The 16,396-nt window shown below is 47.9% G+C and overlaps 1 protein-coding gene across 1 annotated transcript in view; it reads right to left on the reverse strand.

Moving 5' to 3' along the window:
- Positions 1-6,693: 6,693 nt before the first annotated feature.
- Lima1 (LIM domain and actin binding 1) overlaps positions 6,694-16,396 on the reverse strand; it is a 92,351-nt gene continuing 82,648 nt past the window's right edge. Inside the window, 3 exon segments of the mRNA XM_051160344.1 lie at positions 6,694-6,958; positions 6,960-7,902; positions 9,475-9,608. Of these exon segments, the coding sequence (XP_051016301.1) occupies positions 6,917-6,958; positions 6,960-7,902; positions 9,475-9,608 (1,119 nt within the window). The 3' untranslated portion in view covers positions 6,694-6,916.

Genomic DNA, 16,396 nt, shown 5'->3' on the forward strand with positions numbered 1-16,396 from the left:
GACCACGCCCCCGCCCTGGCCACGCCCCGCTCACCTGTACCCGAGCCCCGCCCAGCTTCCTGCAGCAGGTGGCACAGGAGCGTGGTCACACCTTCACTTTAGGCTAGTTTCTCCCCATTCCGGCTTTACGGTCCTGATCTTCATTCAGAGTCCCCGCGTCCCAGGCCATCTGCTGTGCCATTCGTTAAGCACCTCTATGATCTCCGCCCACTTCTTAGCGCTAGGCTTTAGAAGTTACCTTCACTTTTTCTCATAGAAAACACAGGGCTTTCTTTGAAACATCCTTAAATGGCAAGCCTGTAATTCCAGCCTCCACTGTTAATTCACTTTGTGGGGTATGGGAATGGGCGCTGGAGGGTCAGGAGTTCAAGGTCATCCTCTACTACACAACAAGTTCGAGGCCAGCCTGAGCTATGAGACCTTCCCTCCCCCCCCACCCCCACCCTCTTTTGAGCAAGGCAGGGTGGGGTTCCACAACTGTGATCTCAGCACTTGGGTGGCCGAAGCAAAAGAACCGTCATGAGTTTAAGACCAGTATGAAAAAAAAGTTACTGGGCTGGAGTGATGGCCTAGCGGGTAAGAGCACGGATTCCTCTTCCAGAGGTCCTGAGTTCAATTCCTGGCACCCACGTGGCAGCTTACAACTGTCTGTAACTACAAGATCGGAAACCCACAGACATACATGCAGGCAAAACACCAATGCATATAAAATAAAAATAAATAAGTTAAAAGAAAAAAGAAAAAAAATTCCTTGCTTTCCCCACATGAGGGGAAAGGGGAATGGAACAGACAAAGCAACGAGGCAAAAGAAGAGCAAATGTGATCTGCCACATAGCAGGGATTGCCGGGCACATTTTCCGCAGGTTCTTTCACTTCTGCGTCCCATGAACTCAAAACGACTATGCCCACTGTTGTGGGGAGTAAAAAACTGAGGTTCAAAGAGGCAGAGCAGTTTGCCCAGTCATAGAGATAAGCAGCTGTACCTAGAAACTCTCTAGACTCAGGAGCCCTGGTTTCCTTGTCCTACGAACCGCCTTAACTTTAAGTGCTCCAGGTTGCACTCTTGTGAACACTGAACTCTTGTGAGTCTTCATAAACAAGGGAAATGGAACCGTGGGCCGGGCACTTTCAATTTGCCAAAGAACCTGAACCCTATCGGTTAAAACCTAACCACAGGGTTAATAGCCAGGAGCTAACTAGGGACGGTAGTGATGGGGGTTCCTTGGCAGACATCTCAAGTATGGCTGAGGACAACAGATGAAGTAACTTTGCAACTAGGAAAGCATGCTCGGAGTTGGAGGTGAGGAGCCATCATGGAGGAGCCATCACCGAGGGCAGTGAAAGGCTTAATCTCACCTCAGATGATCAATTTTGCCCACGCTGTAAGGACTGTTTTATCAGCTCTGGCTGTGGAGGCTTCATTTCTGATGCTGGGAATCAAACCCTGGGCCTTACACATGCAAAGCGCGTCCTCTACAGCTGAGCTATCTCTGGGCTCTACATTTCTCATTTCTAACAGATTCATAAGTGACATCACTGCCACCTGAACCACTGCTTGAACCCATGTCATCACCAGTCACCAAAAGCCACACTCACAGCCTTTAAATGGTCCCACCATCACAGACTGCCTTCCTGCTCTCACTCTGTGTCTCCTGCTCGGTGTATACCAACGAGAGGACCTGTAACGGGGAGTTTAGGTTTCTTTGTAAACTCAGTTGTGTTATGTAAATGTGTTTTTGTTGTAATCCCAAGTGTGGGATTTCAGTTTGAGCTTCAGCTTGCCCACACACGTTAGTTGTCTAGCGAGGAGCATGACTCTTGTGCCAGCTGGTAATGTGCAGCACGGAGAGGGGCGTGGTCTAGGGCTCTGAGGATGTAAATAAGAGCACAGAGAGCTTGTGGGGTGGCCTGCGCCTTGGAGGAGACTGCTGGCTGGGGCTGTCTGTGGAGACGGCTACAGCCCAAAAGAACCCAACTGACCCTCAACAGCTGGGAGAAGTAAAGGGCCCCCTCTCCCCACTAGCCTTCCCTCTCCTACGTAAAGTTGGGAGGTTGGAAGGGAGGTTAAGGCCTAAACACCCCAAATAAAGTAGAGTTTAAAAGAAAGTATGCTACAAGGATCTGAGTTTAAATCCTCAGCATCTACACACACACACACACACACACACACACACACACACACACACACACACACACCACAGCCTTTATATGAAAGTTCCAGAGACTGCCAGGTGAGGTGGCACATACTTTTGATCTCAGCACTCAGATGGCCATGAGTTGGAGGCCAGCCTGATGTTCATAACTAGTTCCAGTCCAGCCACAGTTAGCACAACAAGACCCTGTTTCAAACAAACAAAAGGAAAAATTCCAGAGAATCACCAGGGTCTGGGTGGTCATTTTTCCAGCTTCATATGTCTGTTATTTGTGCGGTGTATGTGATGTGCGGTTCATGCATTAACAGTTGTATGACCTATCAAGTTATGAGGACTATCAATTGCATGCCTTTCTTCCTAGCACTCAGGAAGTGGAAGTAGATGGACCTCTGTGATTTCAACATAATCTGCATAATGAATTCCAAGCCAACCAGGCTTACATTGTAGGGCCCCATCTCAATCAATCAATTCTACATTCTGATGTAGTGAAGATTAGGATTTAATATGCAGGGACTGAAAACAGATGGTTTAGCAGTTAAGGACACTTGCTGTCCCTCAGGACCCATGTTTGGTCCCTAGAAGCCTCAATGGTGGCTTACAAACACCCATCAAGTCCTGTTCCGGGGGATCAGATGCCTCCTCTAACCTCTGGGACATGAGGTACTCATGTGGCACACATCTATGCGTGCAGACAAAACATTCATACACATACATTTTTAAAAATCTAAAAATAAAAGATTTAGGGCTGGAAAGATGGCTCAGGAGTTAAGGGCACTGACTGCTCCTCTAGAGGTCCTGAGTTCAATTCCGAGCAACCACATCTATAATGAGATCTGATGCTCTCTTATGGTGTGCAGGTGCACATGCAGCCAGAGCACTATATACATAATAAAAAAAATTTTTTTTTAATTAAGGTGCAAATAGTCAAGATTTGATTCTTTATGTAACGATAAACAAATCCATTGAATCAGTATGCAGGTTTACTTTATTCTCTAATAAATGGTTAAAATAATCTGTATTCCAAAGGATTGGTTTGGTTGGTTGGGGTTTTCTTTCTTTCTTTCTTTTTTAAAGATTTATTTATTTATTATTATGTATACAATGTTCTGCCTGCATGTACTCCTGCAGGCCAGAAGAGGGCATCAGATTACATTATAGATGGTTGTGAGCCACCATATGGCTGCTGGGAATTGAACTCAGAACCTTGGGAAGAGCAGGCGGTGCTCTTAACCACCGAGCCACCTCTCCAGCTCCTTGTTTGGGTTTTCAAAACAGGGTATCTCTGTGTAATGGAGCCCTGGCTGTCCTGGACTCACTTTGTATACAGGATAGCCTCTGCCTCCTGAGTGCTGGGATCGAAGGCATACGTTACCATGCCCGGCAAAGAGTTGTTTTAAAATAAATATTTTGGGGCTGGAAAGATGGCTCATCGGTTAAGAACACTGTCTGCTTTTCCCTGAGTTCAGTTCCCAGCAACCACATAGTGGCTCACAACCATCTATACTGAGATCAAAATAAATAATCTTTTTTTTTTTTGGTTTTTCGAGACAGGGTTTCTCTGTGTAGCCTTGGCCATCCTGGACTCACTTTGTAGACCAGACTGGCCTCGAACTCACAGCGATCCACCTACCTCTGCCTCCCGAGTGCTGGGATTAAAGGCGTGTGCCACCACGCCCAGCTAGTAAATCTTTTTTAAAAATTGTTTATAGATAATTTTGGCTGGAGAGATGATTCAATGGAACACTTACTGCTCTTTCAGAGGACCCAGGTTCTATTCCCAGCAGCATATAGCAGGTCACAACCACTTGTAATTCCAGTTGCAGGGGATTAATGCCCCGCTGGCCTCCACAGGCAGCAGCCACACATGTGGTACACAGCTACACATATATACAACATACTTAAACACATAAAAATAAAAATTTATACAAAAAAATTCCCCATTTTATTTTATTTTTGAAACAGGGTTTCTCCGTCTAGCCTTGGCTGTCCTGGAATCAATTTGTAGACCAAGCTGGCCTTGAACTATCAGCGATCCGCCTGCCTCTGCCACCCCAGGAAAGGGCTCATGACTGGAATGCCAAAAGCTCTGAGCGATAGCAGAAGCAAGAAGCCAAGAGCAGAGAGGCTGTGAAGAGCAGATGAGACTTAAAACAATTACAACCCTTGGCAGATGGGAAAGTTTAAGAGTTAATAGTCTAATGTGGGCATAGTGGCGCACGCCTATAATCCCAGCACTCGGGAGGCAGAGGCAGGTGAATGGCTGTGAGTTCGAGGCCACCCTGGTAGTGAGTCCAGGACAGGCCAGGCTACACAGAGAAACCCTGTCTCAAAAAACCAAAAAAAAAAAGAAAAAAAAAAATCAAAACCCCACAACAAACCAACAAGAGCAGCAGACACAGGACAGTTGATTCTATAGAAAACGTCAACAACCAAAGACACTCATACCTAGAGTAAGGAACACACCTTCAGCAGAGGTGGCTGGAAATCCTATTTTGTGTGTTAGGAATAATTGTAAGGTGAATTACTAAATGTTGAGTAATAAACAGGGAGAAGAAGAGGAAGAAGAAGAAGACAAGGAGGAGGAAGAGGAGGAGGAGGAGGAGGAGGAGGAGGAAGAAGAAGAAGAAGAAGAAGAAGAAGAAAAGAAGAAGAAGAGAAGAAGAAGAAGAAGAAGAAGAAGAAGAAGAAGAAGAAGAAGAAAAGCACCACTGGGATTTGAATTGGTAAAACAAACAGCTCACTTTGAACGCACATATTAATTCTCTTGCCAAATTACTTGCAATTTTCCAGAAAATTGTCCTCTTCCTTCAGTGTAGATGCAGTCCACAATCCAACTCAGCATCACCATCTAGTGGTGAATTGGATTCATAGCACTTTCCCCCTCAACTGCTCAAATAAAAGTAGGTCCCAAGAGACCCTACGGACATAAAGACACAGTAGAAAAAATAACACTGGAAAGTTGAAATGTAAATTAAAAGCTTTATTGAATAAAAATGGTTTGGGCTAAACAAGACTACCAGGAAACATTACTTTACACCTCTAAGACAGAGCTAAGTCCCTACAAGTGCACAAGACCTCTACTTTAAAGACACCCCCATACATCATTTGGGGTATGAGTTATGTACAATAACTGTACTCACTAAAGCCTCACTACTAGAGAAAGCCCCTGTGCTCCTTGGAATCCACCAACCTTACAAACGAATGGCCCAGGAAGTGGAGCTCACAGCTTAGTCTGTGAGCACCGTCCCCTGGGCTGGTTGGCTTTGGCTGCTGCTGTGGCCCCGGGTTGTTCAAGAAAGTGAGTAAGCCAGGGAGCGGTGTTCCCCCAAGGCCACTTCTTCCTGTCTCGCTTCCCTGGACAGTGGAGTGTGCCCTGGAAGTGGAAATGCACCCTGCCTCCTCCAAAACACTTCTGCCCAGTGTTTTATCACAGCGATGTAATCAAACTAGGTCAGCACCTGAGAGGAAAGACCTAAAGTTGATTTCATTCAACCCTGGAAATATCTGCCATAAAAGTCAACACATTTGAAAGATGATAAAAGATTTGCCCTGGGCGGCTTTAGGGATGTGAGCTCAGGTGGTCTCTCAAGTGGCCCCTCAGGTGGCCCCTCTTTTTCTCTCTCCTTTGGAGTCTTAACTCTGTTCTACATGGAGCATGGTGAACGGGGTTCAAAAGCCCTTTATTAGAAAAACAGGAAAGTGCGAGGAGCCAGCGGCAGGGAACAGTGGGCCAGAGTGCAGTGCATGCCAGCTATCTGGGTGTGCTGAGCCTCAGCAAGCACTAAGGCAGACAGGGTGGCTTTGTCTTAAAGGTGTTTCAAAAGATTGGCTGTATTCTTCTCAGTTGTCTGTCACTGTTGCTGGCCATGCGTCACAGGGGCCACCTGTCAGAGGATCACTTTGTGGAGGCAGTTCTCTAACTTTTATTTAGACAAGGTAGTTCAGGCCTATGGAGCAGCAAGTGCCTTTACCTAGTCAGGGATCTCACTGGGACAAAGGTTGCTGTTTCCTAACTCAGTAATTAACAAGGCAGAGAGTAGGAGGAAAAGCAATAAATTTCCCATATCTATCAGAGGAAGGAAATGCATTTTTTTAAAAAAAAGGTCTGAAAGACTAAATATTTGATTTCAACAACTGAGTTCTAAAAAAAAAATTGAAATTGATAAAAATATCTACACTGTGCCCTTTATACTAAAGTGCTTCTGGTCATAATATGGAGGCTCCTGAGCCTGTTCTCTTATGTATCTAATTCCACAGTGGTATTTGTAGTGTGAAAATGTGCCTCGAACTTCTAGCCACATTCATACTGGCTTTAGGATACTGGGTTGCATTGGTGAGACAAGGCCCTGCTTAGCCCTTACACATATCTTCACTACTAAAATGGAGTTTCTTTTTTTTTTTGTTTTTGTTTTTGTTTTTGTTTTTTTGAGACAGTGTTTCCCTGTGTGTAGCCCTGGCTGTCCTGGAACTCACTCTGTAGACCAGGCTGGCCCCGAACTCACAGAGAGCCGCCTGCCTCTGCCCCCCACCCCCACCCCCAGTGCTGGGATGAAAGGCTTGCGCCGCCACACGGGGATGTAAGATGGAGTTTCATAATTGGTTCTCTTTTGCTTGCTTTTGTTCTGTTTCGGTAGCGGGAATTCATTTCCGAAGTTGCTCCCACATAAATGACACTGGGCGCCAAGCTGCCTGTTTCTGCGCTCCTCTTAATAAAGGGCAGTGACTTGCTAACAGGAATCCAAGGCCAGCACCGGGCGGCCCTGTCATTCCTCATCCTCCTCCTCCGCCTCGTAGTACCGGTTTCTCTCTTATCTGTTCCTCCACAGACAGCTCTCGGACCACTTCCCCCTCCCAGAACCCCGCAGCTTGGGACTTTTGGTTCTGGGTAGCGAATTCTTTAGTAGTCGTGGTGTCTACAAAGCCGGACCAACTTGGAGACTCCGGTTCTAGGGGAGACTGCTGTGCGGGGACACCGCTGTCATCTTCAGCTACGCTGGCACCATTTCCTACGAAATTCTCACTCTCCAGCTGAAAAGAACGGATGCGCTCGCTCCTGCTCTGGGCTCCCTCGCCAGCAGGTTTTCCCACATCCCCGTTCTTCCCAGTGGCTTGGGCATCTTCCGTTTGCTTCCTCTCGGTCACCATCCCTCCTCCAAACTCCTGCTGTGATGCACCCCAGCCTTTCCTGAGGGGTGGTGACAGATTCTTGGGGCTCTTGATGGAAGAGGTTCGAAGGGAGGCTGCTACTGTGAATGGGCGGCTCCTCTCCTTCAGGGAAGATGACCGCCTCAGCTTCTTCAGGTCCAGATCCACCCCCTCGGGAGCCTCGGTCTTGCTGACTTCGTCCTCGGGAGGCCATTTGGGCTTAGAGACTTTGAGCCCTTCTTCCACCACACTTCCGGAACTCCCAAGCTCGGTTGGGGGAGGCCAGGCGATCCTCAGCTTCTTCGTCTCTGCAGGCTTATCTTCCTTCTCCCTCTGAGAGGAGGCCTTGGCTTCCATGCTGGCAGCCAGTACCCCCACTTTAGCGATGGGAGCATCCTCCACTCCCGGGCTAGGCGGGTTGTCCCCTGCAATTGGAGGCTGGGCTGGCCTCTCCAACGTTTGTTCGTTTTCGCTTTTGCTTGCCCACAGATCCTTATGTGGTCTGTGCCCAAAGCCTTCGTCGTAGTTGCCTTTGGACTTAAAGAGCTGGTTGAAGTGAGGCTTACAGTAGATTCTCCCGTGTAAAGACGCATATGTCCCTAGACTACCACCAGAAGAGAAAACAGAAAGTTAATTTTCCTTTGAACTCTCATCTATCCCAGCAGGATTCAATCTGGTAGTTCCAGTATTTTCTGAAGTTGGCAAGAAGCCCTTCACCCCTTGTGGGAGTAGACACTGCGACTGGCTGGGGCCTTGTACACACACCAGGTAAACACCATTCGCTGAGGCATCCCGCCAGCCTAGGCACATAAATACCTCTTTTAAGAGCCTTTGGGGAGGGTGAGGGAGGGCTTGAACTCACTATGTGACCCATGCTTGGCCTGGAACTTGAAATTCCTCTGCTTCTGTCTCCCGAGTGCCGAGGCTACAGGTGTGTGCCCCCGCGGTTGCTTTTATCTTTATACAAAATCCGCTCCCCTTTCCCTAGTTAGTCCTTCCTGGCCCCTGTTCTGATACGTAGCTCCTCTGGGGAGATGCTTAAAATCACTTTTCCTGTAAGTCTGCCCTGGGTCCCCAAAGCTCTGATCACACATACATTTCCTTGGTAAGTCACAATGGATGCAATATCCTGCAAATGTTTGACACTTAGAGTCTAATTCTGACTGATTTGGAAAAAAAAAAAAAAAAAAGAAAAGGCAAGCCTCGACTGATAGGAGAATGAGCCAGGAGCTATGCCTTACCCAGTTTAACTTTTTTTTGTTTTGTTTTGTTTTTCAAGACCGGGTTTCTCTGTGTAGTCTTGACTGTCCTGGACTTGCTGGGATTACAGAGGTGTGCCACCACACCCAACTTTTTTTTTTTTTTTTTAAAAGATAGAATCTCACTCGGTAGTCCTGGATGACCCAGAACAGGCTAGACTTGAAGTCTCAGAGATCCACCTGCCCCTGCCTCTTGAGTGCTGTTATTAAAGGTGTTTGGTTTTTCGAGACATGGTTTCTCTGTGTAATCTTGGCTATCCTGGAATTCTCTCTGTAGACCAGGCTGGTCTCAAACTCACAACGATCCCCCTGCCTCTGCCTTCTGAGTGCTGGGATTAACACTGGGCTTGTTTTTTGGTTTTTCAAGACATGGTTTCTCTGTGTAACAGTCCTAGCTGTCCTGGAACTCTCTCTGTAGACCAGGCTGGCCTCGAACTCACAGAGATCCGCCTGCCTCTGCCTCCCGAGTGCTGGGATTACAGGCGTGCGCCACCACCACCCAGCTCTAACTTTTTGTTTTGACACAGGGTTTCACTAAGTTGCCCAGGTAGGCTGTAAGCTTGCGATCTTCCCACTGTCACTGACATTCCAGGCCCATGGTGAGCAGGCCTGACTTGCCTTGGGTTTAAGTCTACGGCTCTATGACACCACAGGAAGACACTGCGCTAAGTCTGGTCACAGATGAGACGGTTCATTAGCAGTTCACGGCAATGCTTAAGCTTCAGTTTTGACACACCAATACATCAAGAAGTCCCCAGCACCATCATCACTGTATGAAGGGCTTGTCACTAACCAGTGCCTTTTACTTTCCCAGGAGCCCCGGTACCACCAGGGCAGTGGCTCTTAGTGCCATGTTCTGAAGGCCAGGGCCCCTGTGAGCGCTCACTGCGCAGAGGGCCTGCTTGCAGCTGGCTTACCTGAGTTTGCTGTTACAGTAGCAGCAGCGGAAACAGCTGACGTGAAACACCTGCTGGTTAGCCAGGAGCCGTTCCATGGGGTACACTGTCTTCTGGCACTCCACACAGCTCTCCTTCGCAGGCGCCTGAAACTTCTGGGGAAGGAAGCGGATAGCATCAGGATCAGCAGTGAGGACAGGGCGCTCCGCTAAGAGGGATCTAACACATCTACGGCCATTCTCACAGGAGCCACCCCTGCTCAGAGGCTACGGCTCGCTAGAGTTGGGAGGCGCTCCTGGATTTCTGTACAAAACTGTGTAGCTGCCCTAAGTGTGGAAGCCTTTGAGGTCAGGTGGGCTTGGGCTGAGTTGCAGAGCAAGGTGTATATAAGCTCACACACACACACACACACACACACACACACACAGCAAGGTGTAGAAAAGCTCACACACAGCACATACACAGCACACACACAGAGGAAGGTACAGACAAGCTGACACACACACACACACACGCACACACACACACACACACACACACAGCAAACACACAGAGAAAGGTGTAGATAAGCTAATACACACATACACAAGCACACACATGCACACACACAGAGCACACAGAGAAAGATGTAGAGAAGCTACACATACACGTGTACACACACATGCATGCACCCATGCACACACACAGAGTAAGGTGTAGACAAGCTGACGCACAGCACATGCGTGGGAGGAACTGGAGTGAGTGGCACAGAAGGAAGAGGTCTAATCCAAGTGACAATAAAGCGGAGCCAATGACAACAGCCTGGGGCTTCGGGCTGACTTTGGGAATTAAGTAAAGGCATTTCAACTTCAGAGGAGCATCTTTTGTTACTCTCTGTACAGGCTTTACTCTAGGTTCTGAAGACAGATCTGTACACAGCCTGAGCTGCCCTCAAGCGCATCGTATTCTGGGTATGACCTTGATCTTCTAGCCTCTACTTCCCCAGCGCCAAGAGTGTATGTATAAGCCACTGCATCTAAATGTGCCATGTTAGAAGCAATCTTTTCCATATTTACTTTTTTTTTTTTTTTTTTTAGTGGCTATGTACACACAGCACGGTGCATATATATGGAGGTCACAGGAAAGCTCTGGGGAGTGGGTCTCTCCTTCTGCTATATGATTCTGGGGATCAAAGTCAGGTCCTCAGGCAGTAGGTGGCTTTCCTGCTAAGCCATCTTGCCGGCCCCAAGCCAGGCACGTTAGCAAACAAACCTTAGCTGACACCCAGATGGAACGATTTGTAAGGGAACCAGAGCTACATCATCAGGGTTCCAGAAGGAAGCCGGCCCACTAAAGCCTCGCTGCCTGTGACATGTCTGAGATGTACCAGACAGAATAAAGCAGCGCCCGGCTACGTGTTAGTGCATGACCACAACCCTGTGAACTGCTCGCAAACGGTGGAGTAAGAGTTGTTGTGTTGTTCGACATTATAATTCAACTTCTAAAACCAGGAGAGCTCAGGGCTGGGAGTGTTGCTTCAGGTGGTAGAGAGCTTGCCTAGCTTCTACAGAGCCCTGGGCCCACTGCTCAACACAGAACAAAACAGGGCATGGTGGTACGTGCCTAGAACTAGCACTTGGGTGTTGGAACCAGGAGGGTCACAAGTTCAAGGTCATCCTTAGCTAAACATCAGTTTGAGGCAAGCCTATGGTTAGCTCATAAGATCCTAAATTGTCCCTCCCCCTCTCTCTCTATATTATGCTATTGTAGCCCTGATAAAAGCCAGAGTTCTGATATATATACTGAGCATTTACATGATGGAAGGCAGGTGGTGGGCCAGAAGTCTACCCCTGAGTGTGAATGCCCTTAACTTGCTCTAACACAAACACCTCAGCCAATAGAAGAAAAAAGCAAATTACGCGGCCAGGCAACTCTCACCGGCACCTAGGTGCTCCCTGTGGAGCCTAGATGTGCCTGGGTCCCAGCAGAAGGCTGTGAGATGGGAAACAATGCCCAGGGCCTGAATAGAGTTAAGCCTAAAAGGACCAGGTTGTGGGCAAAACAGACTCTAGATTTGAAAAGCTAGCTGGGCAGGGAAGCTTCTGCCTGTGAATCCCAGCACCTAGGAGGCACCGGCAAGAGGGGCTATACTGGTCTATACAGTGAGCACTCTAGCCAGGCTAGAGTGAGACCCTGTTGCAAACAAACCAAACCGCACCAACCAGCCAAATAGCCCTGAGGATAGACCCAGAAAATAATGTCGTCATAAAGTGTCATAAAGTGTTCATTTACTACAAAACAAAATTAAAATAAATTTTAAAAATGGGAATTGTTTCCCAATCAGATCTGGTAGGAAATAGAAGTAGAAAAGAAACGTAAAATGAAGCGAAAATCTATAAAACAAAGTTTAAAAAAATGATCGGCAAACTCTCAAATAGCATAAGAAGGTCACAAGAACAAAAGAGCCAAGTGGAGAGGAAGTGCTGGTTGACAGCAACCCCACATTAGGGCAGAGTCCCGAGAAGAAAAAAGGTTAAACTACCAAAGACCAGAGGCTACCTTCATTTACCGGTCATGAGGGAAGTGTTAAGGGTGACCCAAGCTGCAGCAGTGAGAGCTTCGGGCAGTTACTAAGCCATTATTTGAAGAATAGATTTTTTTCCTTTCCTGTTTTTTTGTTTTTGGTTTTTTGGGGTTTTTTGTTGTTGTTGTTGTTGTTGTTTTTTTTTTTTTTTTGAGACAGGGTGTCTCTGTGTAGCCTTGACTATCCTGGACTTGTTTTGTAGACCAGGCTGGCCATGTTTTTTTCTTTTACAAACACAATTGGATTTAAAGGGAGATACTGTTACCTCATTGTAATAAGGTTTTCTCTAAAAAGGACTAGGTGGGGTTTTTGTTTTGTTTTGCCTAGAAAGCAGGACCTTGATTAAAATGTAGAATGAAATTTGAGACTATCAGTACAACTGGAGCTACTTGAGAGAACCTGTCCAAATCGTAATTCAAATTGTGTAATAGGACAAACGTGCTCATCAGATGGAGACTGTTTTTCAGTTGCAAACAGGGGATCCTGTATTTTTAACAGTTGAAATAGATTTGGGAGAAGAAGGGGAAGGGACACACACACACACACACACACACAAAGACGCATACACACTCACGCACAGACACACAGACGCACATAGAAGGAATTCACCACAGAAGGGCACAGCCTAGGGAATAGAAAGGAGCATTTGAGAGACAGTGAAGGTTTTGCTCACATCAGGAGGAAAGTGGAAGGCAGGAGCAGAAAGTAGGTGCCAGGAGCAGGACGCAGAAGCTGGAAGAGACAAACAGGGACCGTCAATGAACACACAGTATTTGGTGCGCCCTGGAGCGCAGAGCCTGCACCTGAGCTGGAACCCAGGCTCGGGCCCAAGAATAACTCTGGGGAAAACTCCAGCCCCTCTCAGCTATCTGGAGCACCCAGAGCCTCGGGAGAGAGGAGGCCTTCTTGATGTGAATTCTCCAGGATTTATTGCCTCCCACACTCCCATACCTGACCCACAGCTGCTCTCTTCAGGTGAATAGCCACCTTCCCCCTCGACATGGAGTTAGCCAACTGCTGCCTCCAACAACCTACTGACCACAAGACCTACCAGGCTCCCAGCGCTCCTCCTCATGTCTCACCGAGGCTTTGTTTGCTGTGATTTTAGACTTGCGCAACAACTGCCCAAGGGACCTTATACTGTTATCAAAACAACAGCAGAGCTCCCAGCATGGTGATTCACCAAGCCGTAGCAGCTGTGCTATGCCTCCCTTTAATTCTCCGTCCTGGGCTTTCAGCCACTTTCCTGCAATTTCCCCCATGTCTATTCAGGCGGCAGGAAGCACAGTCAATGCCTAAAACCCTCTCCCATTATTGGAGGCCTGGCGTGCATCCTGCCCATGTCGCCGTGATCGGTTCAGGCCTGGCATGGCGTGTTCAGAACCCCGCCAACATGGGATGCTAGACATGTTTTTATCTTTACAATTTAGCTTCTCAGTAAGTGAAGATTTTCTTTTTCCATTCCTCTTCCTCCGCCACCTTTCTCACACGTAGATACTCCAGTGCCAGGGCTGTCAGACGCCTGAGCAAGGTCACTGACACAGTCAGGGATAGAGCTGGAATTCAAACTCAGAACTCCTAACTCCACAGGCCAACACAGGGTGTTCTACACTGGCCTGGCCTGTTCTATTTTTTGTAACTAAAGGCAACTCTTTGGAGAAGAGGACAGATGCTATCCCAGTGACAATAACCTCACCATCACACATTCAACAAGCTATTATCTTCAAGACAGTCTGGAATGAAAGGGGTAATATATAAATAATTCATATTATTCAGCATGGCCTATCCCATATGAGGAACACGACAGACCTGCTGCTGTGATGAGCATCTAAACATTTTGTCTTATATACACTTTCAGTCTAATGAAGGCCCCAGTGGTGGTGTGTCTGTGAATGGGGGTAAAATAGAAACCGCTGGCCATGGATGATGAAGCCAGGGCTGTAGACATAATGAACTCGGAGGAAAGGTTTGCGCTGCTGTCAGACCTCCATTCACCGGATGAATACCGCAGATGCCTGCATTCCTTCCTCCCAGTCAGTGAATGGTGGGTAGCTCAGGGGAAAGAGCTTGCCTGCCATACGTAAGGTTCTAAATATCCAATACCATACACTAAAGCCCCAAAGCCTCCTATCCCTGGCCACAGGGGACAGCAGGACAGGTACAGGAAGGAGCACTGCAAAGCATGTCCCTCCCAGCGGCATGCTGTGCTTTCTTTACACATCCACCAGCAGGGCCACCTCAGGAAATTGGGGGCTGGGCTGTCTTAGCACAACGGAGACAAGTTGGTGACCCTCAAGGCTGGTCACATACACTTGCCTTTTCCTCCCTCTGGGTCTTGGTTGTCCCCCCACACCCCCTCCTTGACACTTGAAAGCCCGAGGTTCCGGGTGTGGTGGTAAATGCCTGTAATCTCTGTACTTGGAAGGCGCACACAGCAGCATTCCAAGTTTGAGGGCAGCCTGGGCTAAAGAGTGAAACTCTGTCCCAGATGATTTTTAAAAAGTTATTAAAAATCACCAGGGTTGTTGGGGCTAGAGAGACAGCTACTTGGTTAGAGCACTAGCTGCTCTTGCAAGACTTGGGTTCATACACAGCAGCTCACAGTCACCTGTAACTCCTGTTCCAGGGGGTCTGATGCTTTCTTCTGACCTCCGTGGGGACAAGGCACACGACAAAAATACACGCAGGCAAAACATTCAAGAGCCGAGACTAAAGCAATGTGACACCGTGCCCAACAATATTTCTTTTTATGTGCATGAGTGTTTTGTCTACATGTATGTGATGCGTACTGCATGTGTGCCTGGTGCTTGAGGACGGCAGACGAGGGCACCAGGTCCCCTGGGACTAGAGTTACTGGAGCCTGTGCGCCACTGTGTGGGTGGTAGGAATTGAACCAGGGTCCTCCGCAAGAGCAGCCAGCACGCTGAACCCTGAGCCACCTCTCCAGTTCTTACTTTAAGAGACTAAACTCTGAGATCATGTGCGTCCCCTGCCGAGGATGCCCTAGTTTTCAGTAACAGATAGGCACCAAGAACAGCTTTTTCTCTTCTTAGGATGCGTGGGACTCAAAAAAAAAAAAAAAAAAAAAAAAAAAAAATCTATTTTGAGTGAACAAATGTACTCTTAGCTGCATGTAATTTCCCAAAGTAGAGAAATGCCTTGTGCTGCCAAGCCTAGGGCCACGAGAGCAGCCATGGCAGCAGGTCTCTCTGTACATGTGTAGTCAAGTGGTTCTCTTGCTTGTGGACTGTAAGCGGACTTGGAGTAAGAGAAAGCAAGCAGCCGTTAAAGACAGTGGAGAGGAATCCAGGCCCACACCAGGCTCTGGAAAGCTACTGCTGAGTGACTGGAGACAAAGGAACCCACACAAGTCTGAGATAAGCTCGGATGGATTTTCTCTGACCGACCCAGGAACACTTGTGTGACATTGTCCTGCTACAGAGAATTCATTCGCTCAGGGCCTGGAGTCACAGCAATCTAGCCCTGGGCCAGTGTAAGCAACCCCTAAGTCATCTGGACAAACAGACAAAGGCGGGTAACAAAGCCACACGTATTGAGAAATCAAATGCTGTCAAGACCAGAGTTACTAGTCCTTGGTTTTTTTTAGAGCTAGGGTTAGTCTCAATGCACACTCCAGGTTAGCCTAGAATTTGTTATCTTCCTGCCTCATCTTTAACATGTGCCTGGCTTGGCTACCCTGTGTGTGTGTGTGTGTGTGTGTGTGTGTGTGTGTGTGTGTGTAACATGGTACAGGAACTCAAAGGACAGCTTGCAAGAGTTGGTCCTTTCTCCTCATGTGGACTCAAACAGCTTGTCAAGTGCTGTGTCTGCTGCGCCATTTCACTGGCGGTGCTAGCAAGTTTTCTGTCAACTTGACACATATTGGAGTCCTCTGAGAGGAGGGGAAGCTTAACTGAGAAGCTGTCTCCATAGGACTGGGCTGTGGGTATGCCAGAAGAGCATTTTCCTAATTAATGACTTGGTGGGGGTGGGGCCGTGAGAAGCGGTGTGGGTGGAGCCACCCCTGGGCTGGTGGCCCTGGGTTCTACAAGAAGGCAGGCTAAGCAAGCCATGATGAGAGCTAACCATGGCCTGTGCCTCAGCTCTTGCCTCCTCATGGTGTCTCATCCCAGCCACAGTGGCCCTCTGGTCTTCTCCACATTCCTGCTTTTCCCTGGCAGAGCTTGGGAACAGAAGCCAAGGTCCCATATAGAAGGAAAGCACTCTACTGCAGAGCTAGGGGCCCAGGGCCTCTATCCTTTTTGTTTGTTTGTTTGTTTAAGACTTATTTATTGGGCTGGAGAGGTGGCTCAGAGGTTTAGAGCACTGTCTGCTCTTCCAGAGGTCCTGAGTTCAATTCCCAGCACCACACGGTGGCTC

Source organism: Acomys russatus, chromosome 17 (assembly GCF_903995435.1).
Source record: "Acomys russatus chromosome 17, mAcoRus1.1, whole genome shotgun sequence".
Classification (NCBI taxonomy): domain Eukaryota; kingdom Metazoa; phylum Chordata; class Mammalia; order Rodentia; family Muridae; genus Acomys; species Acomys russatus.